Source organism: Talpa occidentalis, unplaced genomic scaffold (genome assembly GCF_014898055.3).
Source record: "Talpa occidentalis isolate TD23 unplaced genomic scaffold, MPIMG_talOcc4v2.1 talOcc4.9, whole genome shotgun sequence".
NCBI lineage: Eukaryota > Metazoa > Chordata > Mammalia > Eulipotyphla > Talpidae > Talpa > Talpa occidentalis.
The window spans coordinates 104957714-104976098 of NW_023605305.1; the positions used below are offsets into that span (position 1 = coordinate 104957714).

The 18385-nt window shown below is 39.7% G+C and overlaps 1 protein-coding gene across 3 annotated transcripts in view; it reads left to right on the top strand.

The window, feature by feature from the left end:
- NTNG1 (netrin G1) overlaps positions 1 to 18385 on the top strand; it is a 306079-nt gene that overhangs the window by 218750 nt on the left and 68944 nt on the right. For all 3 annotated transcript variants that reach the window (XM_054691177.1, XM_054691178.1, XM_054691176.1), the window contains exons 4-5: positions 4674 to 4846; positions 16633 to 16659. In XM_054691177.1, coding sequence (XP_054547152.1) covers positions 4674 to 4846; positions 16633 to 16659 — 200 coding nt within the window. The remainder of the gene's footprint in view (positions 1 to 4673; positions 4847 to 16632; positions 16660 to 18385) is intronic.

The window sequence follows — 18385 nt, forward strand, 5'->3', positions numbered from 1 at the left end:
AACCTGTCCTCCACCTAGCACCAGGCCTGAGGTCATAACACTAGGAATTGAGAGCAATCACTCTGCACCGTGAAATCCATTTTTCTCCGATGGAGAAGTCACTCTGGCAAGGGCTTTAAATAAAGGATTTTAGCATCTGAGGGAATGGAGTGATAAGAATACACCGAGTTGTGGAAAGTGGAATGGAGCCCTTTCCAAACACAGGCCAATGTAAAGGGAACTCAGCCCCCACGTTCACATGCTTATCCTTTGCACGCCCAGTGACACAATGACCTAGGAAAGCCAGCCAGGAAGCTGAACTAGGTCAGCAAATACACTACTGGAGAAATTAGAGTTCTGGCCAGAACCCAAGCAATGCTTCACAAATTTCAACTAAACCAGGATAGTCATCACTGCATGAGGAATTATAGCTAATGGATGCACATTCTTGAATAATCAGACTGAGCAAATTCTGTGTTTTCCCTCTCCAAGCTGTGTTCTTAAGTTCTTCAAGCATTGATTCACCATAGCCCTTGTGTTAGCTTTCAGGTGTCTGAAAAATCCTCTGATATGTAAACTAAATTCATCTGGTAGTACAAGGTCTCACCAACTTTGTACAGTTCCCTTTGCCCAATAAAGTGTTACTTATGAAAACCAATGATGAGGCAACGTGACAGTCAATGACACCCATCATGGAGTGTTTGATTCAGTACAATGCCTATTAATTGTCTATTTTTAGCCTACTATCATGCTAGACTCAGTAGAACAGACCCATGTAGTGTTTTCTTCCAGTGAGTTTACTTGCTTTTGTTTATTCATCAAGTATTTTTTAGCACCTTTTATGGGCCAACTAACTTGAAATGTGTGAGGGATGTTACAGTATATAAAGCAGACAAGACTGCTGCTCCCAAGAGCTTACATTCCAGTGAAGGTGACAGAGGAAAAAGCAATGACAGTATAGCCTCTATGTACAGAGGAAAGGGTACAGGTTTTTGCCTGTGATGGTTTTGCCTAGTGTCCGAGGAGCATGTAAGGAAAGGTGTCTCAGTGGCTCTGATAGCTGATCAGCAGATACTTCTTGGATGTCAACTAGGAGCCTCAGACTGAAATTTGCAAGTTGACTTTTGAATAGTAAGAATTATCCTGGTAAAAGAGGTGAGGTAGGAAATAGATTATTCTGGGCAGAAGGAACAGCTTTTAAGATTTCCTGAAGGTGAGATTTATAGAACTGAATATAGAGTGGTGTAGATGAGGCCATGGAATGAACAAGAATAGGTTTCAGAGGGAATTGTAGGTCATGTTACAGAGCTTGGACTCTATTATGAGGATAGTGGGGAATATTTCAATGGTTCTAAGTCATAAATGACCCAGATATTTTTCTGCAAATGTTTATTTTCACTGCTGTGTTGAGATGGGGCTAGAGAGGAGCATGGTTTAGAGGCAGTCATGTCTGTCTAGAAGCCTTGTAATAAATCAGATCAAAAATGATGATGATCTCAACTGGGGAAGTGGCCACGGCTAGAACTGTATATATTTGGGAATATCAGGAAGGAGGAATCTCAGAACCTGGAGAAAGACAGAGTGATGACAGATTAGATATGATAGGAAAGGAAGACGGAGCAGTATTCTTGGTCAAGTGGCTGGAAAGTAGTCAGTTTACTGAGAAAATACAGATGGAGAATTAAGTAGGGAAAGGAAGCCAAAGAATTCAGTTTGGGATGTGTTGAGTTTAACCTGTCAGGAAGCATTTCAATTAATAAATCTGAAGCCCAGGAGAGAGATCCTTGATGGATATTTAGGTCTAGGACTTCCCAATATGTTTATCACAAAATTTTCACTTGGTGGTGATGGAGGGAGGAGGTTACATGAATCCTTATGGGTTACAGGGTCTCTGAATCTCCTAAAGTGTTTTCAAATGTTTGAGCTTACTTTGTACGTTCAGTTTTGTCTAAGGAAAAAAAATGATGCAAATTTTCTTTAAAAGGACTATAACTCAAAGGCAGTAAAGGATCACAGAGGACATTGAAGAGATAACTTTGATAATAGTGCCCAAGGAGCCCCATTAAGGCTGACTATGCTAAGCCAGAACCCCAAGAACACACAGAAGAGGGTTCTGAAAATGAACTTGAGAATCCAGCAGTGCCAGACAGTGTCAGGGGGAGAAGGTAGTGGTCAGTTAGAAAGAGTGAGTGAGTGAGTGAGAGGTGAGGGAAACAGGAGAGTTTTAAAGAGGTAGCTGGGGAACCAGGTGTGTGTCTTCCACTGGTAAGATGGGAGCAACTTATGTAACAAATAAGCATTTTAAAAACACAAATATCTTTAAATAACAATAAATCAAATCAAACACAAAGACGCATTTAAGGAAATCAGAATTGTTGAACCTTGGGTGTCTCCGATACTTAAGGAGAAATTACAAATTGAGTTGAGCCCTGAATGATTAATAAGCTTTTGGACAGATGAGGATGAGTCATTAATTAGAAGAAAGCCAAGAAAAATAAGATAAACATTCTTGTCACTCAAGAATATTTTCTCAGTTGAAATAAAGTATTTATGATGGACATTGCCTGTAACTGAGACAGTGACTACATAAGAAAGAAACAGTTACATGATATAGAATCAAATTCACAATTACTACTTGCATTCTTTGTCTTCACACATGAGACCGGCGTACTGCTCGGGTCATGTTGTTCATTTCCTCATTTAGAATTTTTAACACCAGGTAGGATGCCAAATCAGTGTAAGCTGGTGCTTCTATCACTTAGGTTTCAAACATCCTCCCTATATATAAACACACCCATAAATAAAAGTGCTAATGTTGATTCTTTAATAGGTAACTTAACACAAGTAACTCCCTGCATAGAGGAGGTTATTGCCAGACCTAGCTCATAATTAAATGTTGTATATTTCGCTGATCTGATTTATTTTTCTCATCTTTTTAAAAGATTGTACAAATGCTAAATTGTAAAAAAATATTTAACATGTCTAACTTGAATAGGTATTGTTTAAATAGTAGCCTTCTGGTGTGTTCTAATTTATAACTATCCAGAAGGCAGAGGTTATAAATTGAAGTTGACCCCTAAAAAATCTGAGAATTGGGCTTACCCAGGGAGATTGGAGTCAGGGGCCACTGCTTTAGGGACCACACCTTGCAGTTAAGAAAGCCCAGCAGCCTCAGTAATAGACTTAGCTTCTCCCTTGCATCCTTGCCGTCAGTGTGGGTCAATGGTCCTAACAGATCATCAATGTGCAAGAGAGATATTTGGGTATTGCTGTGCAGAAACCAACTTTAGTTACATCTGCCTCAAAATGTAACAAACACCACATTATCTGCTGGTCTTTATGAAACTTGACTTTCTATATTTTTGTCCTACTACCTGGAAGAGATCAGACTTATTTAAAAAAATACACACAGGGTTTCCCTGGTGGCATAGGGTTAAAGTCTCAGCACTATCAAGCTATCCACAGCCACTGTAGCATGAGTTCGATCCCTGACCAGGGAACTACCCACATGGTGACGCAGACTACTACCCTCAGCAGTGTATTTCAGTGGATCTGTCTGTTCTGCTCCCCACTCTGTCTCTGGTGAACGCTCTCACCACTCCGCACCTCAGGCCTGCACCCAGTTCTTGTATGCACAAATAGATAAAAATAAATCTTAAAAAAAAAAACCACCCACAGATAGCATTTTTGGGTCTCAGTCAACTGATCTTGCTCCTTTATCCCCAGATGGGTGTTGAGTCCTTTCCTTTGTGGAAACACATCCTGCCCTGCAGACTGACCTCTGCCACAGTCCTTCTGTCAACCTGGTTTTACTTTTTCAGGGGATGCAGCCTGTGCTTGCTTTGTTGTAATTTATAACCTGCTGCCTCAACAAATATCTATCTGGCCCTTGCAATTTTATCATCAAAGACTTTGGCTATAGGAATGCATTTTTGCTCAAATTGCATATTCCATTGTTGCCTCTCATATATCACAGCTTTATCCACCAGCACCAAAGAGAAGGCCTTTGCTAATGACTTCAAACCCCTGCCACATACAGGTTTCTATTTTCTAGGATTCTAAGCATCTTTTATCTGAGTCATTTGACCCATTTCTGAGAGAGCTTTCTGGTGACCTTATTTGCTATGGGAAGGAAATCTGAAGACTATTTACGTTATTTAGAAACCATGTAGAAAAACTCTTCTGATCTGAGAAAATGTCATTTTAGAACCCAGAATGAGAACACTGATTATAACTCTTGGGATCTAGAAAAATAAGTCTGAGTAGCAAATTGTTTTAATTGTTCTCTTTCTTAAAGAAGAATTGTTTTTCTAAGGGAAAACAGAATAGAACATTGTTCTCCAAACCCAGATGAAACTGTCATGGATCCAACAATGTCACAGAAAAACCTCTCTCCAGTGGCAATGTTATGGATTCCTGTTGGGAAGCCCTTGATTTCACAACACAGTTGTCTTGTGGGCAATTCAGACCCTCACCCAACCGAATGACAGCGTGTGGAAGGAGGAGAGCTTCCATCACTACCACCCCATGCCCTCTAAGATATTTCTGAGAACAATTGTGAAGGTCTGCAAAGAGCCTCTAGGTAGCACTCCAGCCTGCAGGTGTGAGAGCCCAAGCCCAGAAAACAGACGAGCAAAACCTCGATGACTAAGACCAACTTGACTTACAATGAACTCTTATCTCTCTCTGCCCAGGTGCAAGTGTAACCTCCATGCCACTGTGTGTGTGTATGACAACAGCAAATTGACCTGTGAATGTGAACACAACACTACAGGTCCAGACTGTGGGAAATGCAAGAAGAATTATCAGGGCCGACCTTGGAGTGCAGGCTCGTATCTCCCCATCCCCAAAGGCACTGCAAATACCTGTGAGTAACTGCTCGGTAACACCGTATTTTGTGCACGATGAGCTGATAGTTCCTCTCAATTTCACTTGCAATTATGCTTTTACTCCTCTACTATTTTTCCCTTCCTCTGCAAAATGCAACTAAAGCTCTTATCCCTATTTTACCACTTCACATGTAAGCACATTTCAGCACTTGGATCAGCTGTTAACTTCAGTCTCCCAACATTCACATTAAATGTGTTGGGAAATAATGGAAATCAAGGGAGCAATTATTTGCAAGTGGGTTAAACAGGAGGTGCTGTTTTTCCTCCCCCAAATTAATTTCCTATGTCAAAGGTATTCAAATTCCCAACTCTAACTTAATGTTAAGCATAAATAACATACCAAAATTCGCTAAATGTTTACCATCCCATGCCCCATACCAGGTAACCTGAGCGTTGCTTTGTCCAGAAGATTGTTCCCTCTCCAATTTTAGCTAAGGCTTAACTTTGTCCAGTGAAGTAATTGACATTTTCCAAATCATAACAGCTGAGGTCATGCCTGATGTGTCCTGACAATAGAGGCTGCCATTAGCAAGATCATAGCAGGGATGTGGGTACCATCTGAAGAAGAGGGATATTTGTGTGCAGTTGAGAAGAGCACAGACATCATCTGCATTCACAGGAGGCAGGAGAGAGGCCCCATAACCACTCATGTGAGTGACCCCGGAAATCTCTGACCATCCAGAGGGAAACACCCTCTGGCATGCTGGAGAGATGGCCATTTTTAGCAGCAGTTGCCCAATTCCACAGAGGGACTGATCAACCACTTGCAAAAGCCCAGAGATCACCCTCTTTGAAAAGTAGAGAAAGGGTGAGCTTGAAAATATAACCACTCAGGTGAGAAGTAACAGAAGCAGCAGGATGGTAAACGGCAGGGAATGAGAACCTGAAAAGCCACAGGCTCCTTGCAAAGCTAAGAATGTTATCAGGAACTTCAAAGCAGCAGCTGTGAGAAACGAAAACCTGAAAAATGAATATCACAGGAACCAGGACCTTATCAAGTTAAATATAAGAGTAATGGACCAAGTAACAAGCCATGGAGTGTGGGGGTATGAAATTATGATAAAACTTCTATGAAGCAGAACAAAAATCCCTTCAAAAGGTTAAAAAAAAAATCCCTCTTTGTAAGAGTATTCAGTTTCTTTCTGTGTTAAGAAAAAACTGACAGTCTAGTTCCTAAAATTAATACATTAAACTCTGTTGAGCAAAAATGTTGATTTTTCAAGGTGATTTTATTAACAGGGACTATGTGGGCTCTGTTCCATTGCTGAGGACTATAGACTCACAGATTCAGTAGGAATCTCATGAGGCTATTTGTTTTGATGCCCTGTGGCTGGCTCCCTAAGAATCCCCATTGCCACAGTTGTCAAATTTAGTTTAAAGGTTTTCCAAAATGAAAATGGATCAGATTTCACTTTCAGTGCTGGCTGCCTCTTTAGTGGAACAGGAGGGAAGATGATCTTCACAGTCCTCCCTGGCCTTCTGGCTCATTTTCAGGACACCCCAACCTGTCAAGGGTACCAGATAGGCAGCTGGGGTGGGCTGCTGTGAAGCCTGAGCTTCTATTTTAACATGACCCTGTTCTTCTACCCATAGCTGTGCTTCAAAGTCTTTTATTTATTTCCAGACATTTTCACAGGGAATCCATTCTAGTGGCAGCCACACCTTTTTACTGCCATGGATTTCTTGTTATAATTTCTATAGAAATGATCTGCCTCTCCCTAGCTTTTTACATATTGCTGATCACCAAAAAAACTCCCTGGCCAGAGGCATGCAACCTCTTCGATTTTCCTTGTAGGTTCCACTGTCCAGTCACCCTTTAATTTTTGCTGACTTTCTCTCAACTTTAGACTTCCCAACTATTAAAAGAGGGAAATGAGGGCCTTCCTGGTGGCATGAGAGGCTAAATACCACATTATGAAGCAATCCACAGCCTCTGCAGCATGAGTTCACTCCCTAGCCAGCCTGGGAGAAACCCACATGGCGAGGCAGACCTCTCCTGTCTCGCCCACTGCTCCCCTCAGCAGTGTATTTCAGTCAGTCTGCCTGTTCTGTTCCCCACTCTGTCTCTGGCAGATCCTCTCACCCCCTGCATCTCTGGCCTATACCCTAGCTCTTGTATGCATGAATAGATAAATCTTTAAAAAAAAAATAAAAGAAAAAATAAAAGAGGGAAATGAGAGAGGGATACATCAGTCAAATTTGAATTCAATGTTTCCACCCTCAGGGCTGAAATTAGTTGAACGATGTTTAGAGATAATCTGCCCACCCTGGTCCAGTTCTAAAATGTAAATAAATGCTTAAACTAAGTCTCTGACATATCACACTGTGCTTTGAAACATCCAAGTGAAGAGAATAGTTTAGAGGTTTAATATACAGGTTCCAAGATCGAATCCCAGTTTATCTGTTCACTAGCTGTCTAACCTTGAAAAAGTAAACTGATCTCTCCACTGCTCAGTTTCTCATCTGTAATGTAAGGACAATATCAGTTCCTATCTCAGGAGTTTTGAGAAAATTGACCAAATCATTGCATAAAATATGCTTCGCATAACACCTGTCACAAAATAAGTGTTCAGAAATAACCTTACTTTTAAGATTTTTCCATGAGGCCAACTTGTCCATGATTGGGCAGGTTTCATTGCTATAGAAATTATTTCTTAGTGTTCTCATTGTCTACAAATTTCCAACTATTTCTTTTTCTCTATATGTAATAAAAAACTACATTGAGCTCAGTTTCTTTTCTTCTCTGTACTAATCATCACCAACTTTACTTTTACATAGATGTTCATCTTTCGTCCCTTTTTGCTTGCCCTAGAGGTCCTCTTATTTATTAGTGTGGTACTTTATGCCCAATACAGGGCTTCTAGGGCTATTACAATTTTCATTTCATATTGACTTTCCTTCATATCCACGTGTGACTCCACCTCCCCCCACCACACACACACACACACACACACACATAAGCTCACAATTCTAATTGCCTTCCAAGTCATCCTCTTTTATTAGGTCATGGCACATCCTAAGTGTCCCTATTTAAACAGGAATGTCAAGCCTGAGAAGTAACAACAGAGTTTCTCTCACCTCTGATCTATTAACATCAACTCCTCAGTGGTTTAGAAATAACACCCTTGTGGGATAATCTCTGGATTCAGCTGAATTTCAAGCAATCATGATAATTTTGGAATAGGAAGGTGAATTTCTACGTACTCTCAGCAAGATAACCAAGAGGCCTTCATCAAGTCAGTAAATCATAAGATCCACCTCCAAAGACACTCTGAGGCACCTTGAATTGGGGCCTGGCTGGGAGTATGCACCATGGGAGGCCCTGAGCTCTGCTACAGCTCCTCAGAGGTTTCTGTGAAAGAGATTGTAGCACAGGGAGAAAAGAATGCTCTAAAAAATAGCCACCCAATCTAGGAAACACATCACAGTTCCCCATACATTCCACTCCAACAGACTTGGCAGAGGCAGAAGTCATAATTCTTGTAGTAATATTCCTGCTCATGGTGCTCTTTATTTAAGACCCAGTTTGTGTTCTTGGTATTTTTAAGTTATATAGATGTGTATCAAAATCTCATCTTTATTTTTCTACAAAGCTGATGTTTTATCTGAATACATGATTTTTTCTTCCTATGGATCATCCTTCTATCTTCGATAGAATTCTATTTTGAATGTCCTTTGAATTTCATTTCAGTCTTCCAAATAGGTAGCAAATCTCCCCAACTTCATGCTTAATCATGAATCTCTTGATTCCTATTGTCCAGTTTATGAATAAAAGCATCAAGCAATAGTTCTTTAAATTCTGATCCCTGTGCAATACCAGGTGATATTTTTATGTGAAAAGATGCCAGAAACTTAATAATCACTCTTTAGGAGCTACAGCTCTAAGAAAGATAATATAATATCATTTTACTTCTGCTTCCTAAACTATGTTCTACAATTTTTAAGAAAAATTTCATGGTCAAATAAGTTTGGAAAATGTTATTCCCTTTACTGACTGTTAACTATTTACATTCTTTTATTTAAAACATTAGAGAATACTATTGTAAAGTTAGCCATTTTACCCAGCATTTCCCAAACTTAATTGTTTGTGGAACACTTAATAACTTTCTATAAACACTCTTTGCGGGATTTGATGCTCTAAACAATTTTTTTAACCTAGAGATAGATACATCATGGAGACCAATAGAAAACCCAGCTAATTCACCTGTATTCAATCTTTTACTTTCCTCTTACCTACCCAGTCTAATATTCTTCAAAGAAAAAGAATTACATTGGTCTGACATTGACATCATTTGTTTGTTCAGAAATCCAACTAGAATTGTTATACCATATCAAGAACTCCTCAGAGTGATGGAAAGTAATTTGATGATTGTTCTATTATTTTTTCTCCTATTAAATTTACATTGACCAGTTTGTATTTCCCCAGGTAGACACACGTGCATGTCATTATCCAGACAATTTCCTAAGTACTTTACATGCGTTAGTTCATTCTTAATTCTCAACACTCTTGTAAGGTAGATCCAATAATGTTCACTTTGCAGACTTCGGAAGCTGATGACTATCGAGGGATGGTATCTTGTTTAGAGCTAGTGAGGATGATAGTGAGGATCGGAGCAATGCTTGATTTCAGGCAGGTCTTAGCTCCAAGGACTGTACAAGGCTCTGTATTGCTTCTCAGATTGGAGTACAGTGACCTGTTCTGTCCTCGCGAGGGTTTGGGCTCCATTTGATACCTGCTTGAACTGTCTGAATTGTCTTTTCTACACCTACTCTCTCCTACTTTTCCTGGATCTCTGTACTTCAAAGAGCCTATCATAGGCTCCTGTTAAATCCTCACAGCAGCCCCATGGGATGTGTGCTGCTTTTTTTCCCACTTTCCAGAAAGGAAACATAGGCACTCGAGTTGAATGATTAAGTTGCCCTAGGACCCCCTAGTGAGTGTATGCCATCTCAGCATTTAAGACTCAGGTCTCTGACTTCAGAAGCTAAAATACTAATAGTTTAAGAATGAAGCTCTATTTTAGTCTTGGTTCTTATAAGTGTTTGTGGGATTAATGCTTTGGAGAATGAATAAGGAAACCTAAATAATCCCATAATGTACATGCAGGCACATGACCTTGACCTTGCCAGGAACGTGGCCCTTCGCAAAATAGCGGCTCTAACACCAGGGCTTTCAGTCTTCCACAGGAGGAGATGAGCCAAGCTCTTTCAGGAATACCCATGAAAAAAGATATCACTTTATTTTTTCACGAGCCCAGTAGGGATCCAGAGAGGGCATGTTAAATGGCTGGTTCTCCCAGGCCTTCCCCAGTGGCCTCACTGCCCCAATGATTTGGCCACTTTCAGGCTCCAAACACTAATCCCGCAGACTCTGAACCCTGATTCTGTCAGCTCAGTAAGAGAGGACCTGCCTCTCAAAGCCTCATGTCAAGACCAAGCTTGCAGGACAAACATAAAAAGCTAGAAACCAAATGATATTTGTGTGATCACAGTGCACTGTCTCTAGCTCATAGAGCTAGATATGATTTGTAATTCAAAAATTTTAGTAATTTATAATGTAATACAATGCACATATAATATACTATAATATATCCACAACAGAAAATCAGGTCGCACCCCATAATGCAATATTTTAATATTTTGGCAGCAAACCTATGGAAGAGGGAAGACTGTAGTCTTTCTGATATGGTTTTGCCATCAAATTAGTTCAGATCACTTAAGTTGTATTGTCGGTAAAATCTTTCCATTTCAGAGTTGGTGTGTGTGTATATGTGTGTGTGCATACGTGCGTGTTGTGCGTTGTTTTGTTTTGGATTGGAGATCAGAGATTGGGCCTGAAAATAATTGAGAGATAGTAGAACATGATTGTTATAGGCCCAAACTCTGAAAGCTGAATTCAAATCTTAGTTTTCTTCCCATTGACTGAGACGATCTTGGCCAAGCTTCTTAGGTATTTGAATTTCTTTCCTCTGTAAAATAAACCTGAGTGCTGACCTCATAGTTTGACATAGAAGTTAAATGAATGAATACACGTAAGGCATTTAGTAGAGTGGAAACACCCAGCCAGCACATAGCCGAGTGAGCTACTGTTGCTATCACTCCACTAAGATCAAGCACATGACCTGTCCCAACCTGATCAGCAAATTCTCCCTTTGAAGACAGCAGCTTGATGGAGAGATAAATTATACCCAAATGGCAATTCATTCATCGGCAATATGAAGTAACTGTTATGCTCTTCAGAATAGTCCTTATGAACACTGTATTCTCTTCCTTGTAATTAAGTCTCCTTGTGGAGCCAGATAATAATGGGAAGGTTGCTTGGTGAGCATGAGATCAGGAAATTTAAATGACTTGAATGTTAATAACATCAGACTGAAATATCCTGACACATCCATCCCACCACATGACCAGCCTCCCTAATGCCAGCTCCCTAAGGCTTGCAAGTTTGCAGAGTACCCCTCCCTCTGCCCGAGACAAGGCTGGGTGGGCACGGCCACCCTATGCCTGAGGATGCTTCTTTTTCTAGGTTTCCACCTTCTGATCAGGCACTCTTCAGATTTGTTAATATGCTACGTCAGGTTAATGTCACCTCTGTCAAGTCAGCTATGCACACTCAGGTCCCAGAGCCATTCTTTTGCTGTAAGATGGCTTTAGCTATCTCTGCTTGGATCATTTATATGATGATTTCACAGTATAATTCTGTGAAGGCAATCTTATTTCCTTTACTTTCAAGTTCCTGGGAGACAGCTAACTGTACCTCCTATCAACAGCAGTTTAGACAGGGACCCAGGCTGGAAGGATGTTGGAATTCTTCTAGAATATAAATGTGGCTGCAGAGTGCTTCCTTACCCATCACCTACCTTGTCTTCAGTTAACTTTTAGGAGTTAGGGCCCCTAATGGCTGCAGCTTGGTTAGAACAAAATCTAGTACTCTACTGGATGGGCTTTTTCAAATTATCTTTCATGATAGTGATAATATTCCCTTTCAATTTGAAGCATTTTGAATCCTTCTCCTTCTGCTTCCTTCTTGCAGAGCTTTCCATTGAGTCTCAAAAGGGGTTATGGTTCTTTTTTGTTTCTTATATTGTTGTTCATTTTTGTACAGTAATTGGTGCCTCCCCTCAGGTGTAGCCCCCATAGTGCTCCTGCCACCATCTCACCCATGAACCATCACCATAGTCTTTTGTGTTCTTCCCTCCCTGTTTTTATACCCCTCTCTTGCCTTCCCTGTATGCCTCAGATCTACAGTCAGCTGACTAGTTTTGTCTTTTTCTTGACCGTTTGTTCAATTTCTCTATATTCCACATGCAAGTAAAGCCATCTGATATTCATCTTTTTCCTTCTGTCTTACTTTGGCTAACATAATCCCTTCCAGCTCCATCCATGTTGCTGCAAATGGCATGCATATGTCTTTTTGATCACTAAATAATATTCCATTGTGTTGATATACCACAACTTTTTTTGTTCATTTGTCTGTTTGGGGGCATTTAGGGGTTATGCTTCTTAGAACTGCATTAATCTGCTTCAGAAGATCATGGTGTTTATTTTTGAAATGTCCTTATTGATTTCTTTAAGCTTAACTCTGGTCCCTATCATCATATACTGGGTGGGGGTCGGGGGGTTGGTAAAATTGAAAGAGAAGAAGGAAATGAGAAGAAGGAGAAAGAGGAGGAGAAGACATCAACCCATTCTATAATTCTACTAGGTTCTCATCCTCTTAGTTGAAACAGAATTCCTTTCAAATAAACCTTAAATATATGAGTGGGAAGGGCTGGCTAAGGTGGGGACAGCTGCAAGTTGGAGCACCTTCTTGCTTTTTTCATTACATGGTGCTGTTTGGTTTATTCAACAGGTATGTGTGTCTCTGGCTGAAATAGCATATCTAGTCCAGAAAAAGTGATACTATGAAGATCTTATGCCATGTCTTACAGAACGTTTCTGGAGGCCTTTTGCGTAACTCTGCTTCATTTCCTCAGTGCAAGCTTAGCAATGTCTCAGTAGACAGAAAGTAAGAATTACATGCTCCCGTGTGGACAATAAAAGGGTTGACAAGGCGCTTGCTTCTCTTTCTACCTTCACTTTCCTCTTCTGTAAAAGAAAAAGACTGTGTAAGATTATTTTTTAACTCCTTTTCAGTGTTCTGTTTTTTTCATCTGGTATCTTCCTTTCTTCCTTTCTATCTACCTATTATCTAGTTGTCTTTCCCTAGTTATTTCAGAGGTGAGTTTAAGATAATGAAACTTAAATTTCAGTGCTCATCACTAAAATCATTCCAAATACTAAAAAAATTCATTTTTAACTTTATAGTTCAATGTTAATACTATTTTCTTCAAGAAAACTCTCAGAGTTGTATATGCATTAGTGTCCACAGAAGCTGTATTTCTCCCCAGATCGGTTCAGGAAAAAAAAAAAAAAAAACAAATACAGATAAGAATATCCAAATAGGAATTTAAAGGGAGTAAGAAAAAAATGAGTGAAATATGAAGTGAGTTTATGGAGTGGATCATCCAGTTGAGCTCCAAGCTTTTTTCCTGGAAGGCAAGTTTGACAAGAGGCATCTGTAAATCACATAACTCTTGCTACCAGAAGTGGAGGAAATGTTCAAAGAAAACAGAAAATGTTCATTAATACTGAACTCTGAGCAATGTCTCTGTGGAGCATTTTACAGAGCATGAGTTCATACCTTAACCAAAAGTGTATTTTCACTATGATATAGATCTTGGAAACAAGCCATACATTTCTGCTCAAGTATACATTGGGCAACACTTGTTTCTGGCATTTTCCTGGGCACTTACTAGAGAGACAGAAGGAAAAAGGCATGGTGCCTGCCCCCACAGAGCTCTCAGGCAATCCTACAACAGTCATAAAAACCAGTTGATCATCTGATACTGGAGACCTGAGGAAAGAGGTGTGTGATCCCAAAGGACAAAGTGGCTAATACGCTGCAGAAGCATGGAGAAGAAAGGAGAGAAATAACTTTTAAGCTCAACTTTAAAGATAAGGATCTCCTTTACATAATAACTGTCACTTCTGAAGGAAATGACCAACATGTGCATAGGTGATTTTCCTGAACATAATTTGACTCTTGTTCCTGTGGTTTATAACCAATCTCGATTATAAGATGAAAACACCTTTGTCGATTAAATACCTTTCATGAAATGAATGGTACCTTCCTGTCTTACTTCCATAAGCATTTGAAAGATTTCTCATGACTTCCTCTTAGTCTGTTTAATGAATATCATGGGTTTGTTAAGTTTTCTTAGTTGTCTGTGGAGAACACAAAGCTAAGTGTTTGGATATCACAATGAGAGACATTAGGGCAAAATATTTGAAAACATTCTAATGGGCATCCCTTGGCATTTGGGTATTTTCAACTTCAAAAATCTTTATTCCAATGAGCATTTTAAAATCTTTTCAAAGCAATTCCCATTCCACAGCCATGGAATCGAAAGTCACTTGGCAGCACCTCAAAAAATCTTAAGCCATGGAATGAGGAAGAGCCTGAATTTTAAGCATCCAAATATCAGGTAATAACAAACATCTTCATGAGGAAAATAGGATCTCATAATGGCCTTGCTTGGCAAGGCTTGTATAACTGGAATGAACATCACTCCCTTGCACTGGCATCCCCAAAGGAGTAGAAACATTTCTGCATCTTTCTAATGTATTCAGCTGCAGCAAGTACTGCATCAAACAGTCTTGCAGGTTGTCCTCCATTGTGTCTGGCCCAATACCCTGAGAACTTTGCCTTGCATTATGCATGGCCCTCTAACTCCCTGTAAGTTTGAAAACACATGAAAAGCCTCTCCCTGCCATCCTAACTTCCATTCTCGTTGACAGATTACAAAAGGCAAGCAGCTCCTTGCCATGGAGCAGGATTTTCAATCATGGGGAAATTGGGAGCTTCTGCAATTGATACTAAAATTATGATGCTGCCATCGTTCCTCACTCAACGGGGGATTTGCAAAGGGAAAAAAAAAGATTCAGTACCAAGTCGCTGTCACGCTGCGACAAAGATAGTCTACAGAGTAGGGTCAGAAATTCAGAGGTCCTTGACGAAAATCACATTTGGCTTGAAATTCAGCTCATAGGACAAAGTTAAAACACAGAAATGGAAATTTAGGTTTCCAATTTTGGTTGATTAGTGATCGGTAATGAAGCCAAAGCACCATAAACTCTGTGCATTTCAAATTGAGAGATTTTGAATGCATGCAATAACTGAAAATAAGATTTCATTCCTTCCAGGGTTGTTAAAAAATCATGGTAAATTTTAATTCCTCCTTCTTGCCTCCCCACTGAGAAGTAGGAACATAGCTCTGTTTTCAAGAATCAAAGCTAGAAAACTCTGAGTAAGGTGCAATGATTATTTAAAATAAGCAGAGGGCAGTTTTTTTCATATTTAAATACGAAAATAGAAATGTATTGATTCCTACATTTACCACCTGTTAGTACACTTCAGTGATGTGGAGAACAGGTCTGAACAGCTCATTAACAGCTATCATTTATTGACAACGTACCATGTGTCAGACATTTTTATGGATTATCTCAGTCAATCTGCACAGCAGCCTTATGCAGGAGATATTATTAGCTCAATGAGGAAAAAGGTAGGAAGAGACAAGGGCACTAGCCTGTATCGTCCAGCTAACAATTATTAAGCAGGAGTTTCCCCAATTCTGTCTGACTTTTATCAAATGCTCTCACCCACATTTGACAGAGGGTCTCAATCTCTGACTTCTTTGTTCTTTTAAAGCAATAATATATATATATATAAAACTGTGGTTTCCAACACTGTGCATGATGTACAAGTATCTCTAACTTTTCATCAGCAATAATATTACAGTGGTGTTTGCTTGATATACTAACTCTAACAGTGAGAGTAATCACAGCAAAGACAGAGCACATACTACCTGCTGAGAAATATTTTGAGTGCTTTATATATATTAATTTATATAATCCTCATGACACCCCAAAAAATAGAAAAACTGAGCCACTGAATACACAGCAGTGCACTCCAAACAACCAGTAGAACAGCTGACCTTTAACCTGACAGCCTGGCTCCCTGACCCGCCTCTTGGCTCAGGGTTTTCATTGGGATCCAGATGAAATGCACGGCCATGTTTATCCCAAGTCCAATCACATTCTGAAATGGTTCCACCATTTTAGCACAACCTGCAAATTAAAGGGGAAGCTTGAAAAATCGATGAAATCCATGATCAATATGAACATCCTAATGTACTTTTGAATTATTCTGCTCAATTAAATTTCTGTGGCAGAATTTAATCCACATATCTGACAATTAAAGGGGGAATAAAAATGATGGTTTTGGAAAATTACTCAAAGTGCCAAGTGACTTTCAATAGCTAACACGCATCTTACAACACAGTGTAAGATCTTCTACATGTGTGAATGTATTTGCACAGGTCCACATAGTGTGTATTTGATTTTCGTATGCAGAGCACAAGTCTAGCTCACTCTCTGTTTTGAACCACATACAAATATTCATTAACCTTATAGACAAGCACAAAATGTTTGATGTCTTAGAGCAGCTGTTGAAGTTGAGCATTAATTTTCCATCTTTGATGAGCACAGGAGTTTTGGAATGAAAGCAACATGATTTTAATGGATGGATTTTTTTCTATGTCTGTTTGCTAATGATCTGAAAGTTATCAAGTACTAAGTTTCTGATATTTTTATAGTATCTTAAAGATGTCTTGCACTAATGAAAATTTCTAACAGCTTTCTTTATTGTTTTCTTTCTCTCCAGGTATCCCCAGTATTTCCAGTATCGGTAGTAAGTAAAAAAATCACCAAACCCAGTCGAGGCTAGCTTTGCTTTGTTGTTCAGTATCTCAGACCTAATTTCCCAGTGTCCATTTCTGATGTAAAAGAGTATTTTCTCTGTGAGTTGACTTGTTTGTTCTCTGCACAGATATGGTAAGAACACAGATAAAGCAGTTTTCTATGCAGAAATCCTCTGTGGTTATGGCAGAACCTGAGCTCTTAGACCACTTTGGATCAATGAAGCCCACCGTTCGAGGCTCAATTACTTACTGAACTACAGATCTCTTAACAAAAATATAAACTCTCTTATTTACCCCTACTTAGTAACCAAGAAACAAATTGAACTCCCTCTGTAGGAGTGGATATGGATTCCTGCCATGATATACAAAAGCAGAGAAAGAATCTAATGCCTATGAATGCTTTAGGCATATTCAATAGAACCCCAGGAAAACACCATGAAAGTAGGGGGTGGGGGGGGCGTGAATTTTATTCATGCACTAAACTCTAGTCTTTGTGAAGGCCTGAAAGCTGCAGGTTGGAAAGAAAAGGAAAAAAAAAAATTCTAAGTCCATTTTTTCTCCTAAAATACAGTGATCCATGTTTTCATGACTATTGAGGGTTAAGTTTAGTAAAGAATATGAGAAGTTGGAGTCCAAGGACTAGAAATTTCTGTAAGAAAGGATTTAGGTAAAATAATTAATTAATTAATTAATTGGAAGCGTTTGAAAGAGAAACTCTCTTGAGACCTGTGTGGACTCTGTCCCCAGGACCCCAGCTTTGAGCATTCTCAGCTCTCATGGAAGACATCAGGTGAGAGAGCGCCCTGCTCACAGGTAAAACAGTGGCAGCAAAGCACCAAGCCAAGGAGCTTGTTAAGGAGAAGTCCCATTATTTCTCAGAGCAGAACCTGGCATATATTTATATATTATGTGCTGCTCGCCTTTTTTGTATTTCTCATTGATGGGTAATACCTTTGAACCTTGAACAACTGCTGAATAACAGATTAGATGCTAAAGACTCAGAAGGAAGAGGTTATCACGGTTGTGTGCAGAGAAGAATTTTCACTGTGGCCTCAGCCCTCCAGCCTCTGCGGTAGGTACCATGCAGAGTGATGACTGCAAATAGTTACAATGGAAGCATTGCAATACCCAACATCCATTGCAAAAAAAGCAATACTTGGATAATTTGGATAAAAAACTTCCTGCTTCTTATAAATGCACAGTCAGGTCTTCCAATTTATAAATCAACCCGGTTTACTTAAGCTTGTGAATAGGCCCAGGCACAAATTTGTTAAGCACTAGACATGTTAAATGCCGTGAAATTGGCTGCTTTGTGAATAGTAGTGTTCACATCCGTTAAGATACCAGCCTGATGCCACAGCCTCCTCCTTGTGATCTTGTTGAAATGGCATCTGTGCTACACACTTGCAAATGACACCTTCAGCAATGATCATCTGATTTTCCTGCCTTAGTGCCCCCTTGGCATTTGTCTAACTGTGTGTATTCCCCTCAATGTGCTCCTTTCAGGCCTTGACAATGGCATTTGCGCATGCATTTTAGTGCAAAAGGGAACCTAATAAAAGCAAACTGAGACAGACTGTGCGCTGCTACAGTGATCCGTCACAAGTGTCAGAAATGGATGGCTGGAAACTAGCTCTTTGGTGCTGGGGTGTGTTTCTGTTTGGAGTGTCAGTTGTGTGTTGCATGGGATCTCTGACTCCATGTGGTCTCACTGCC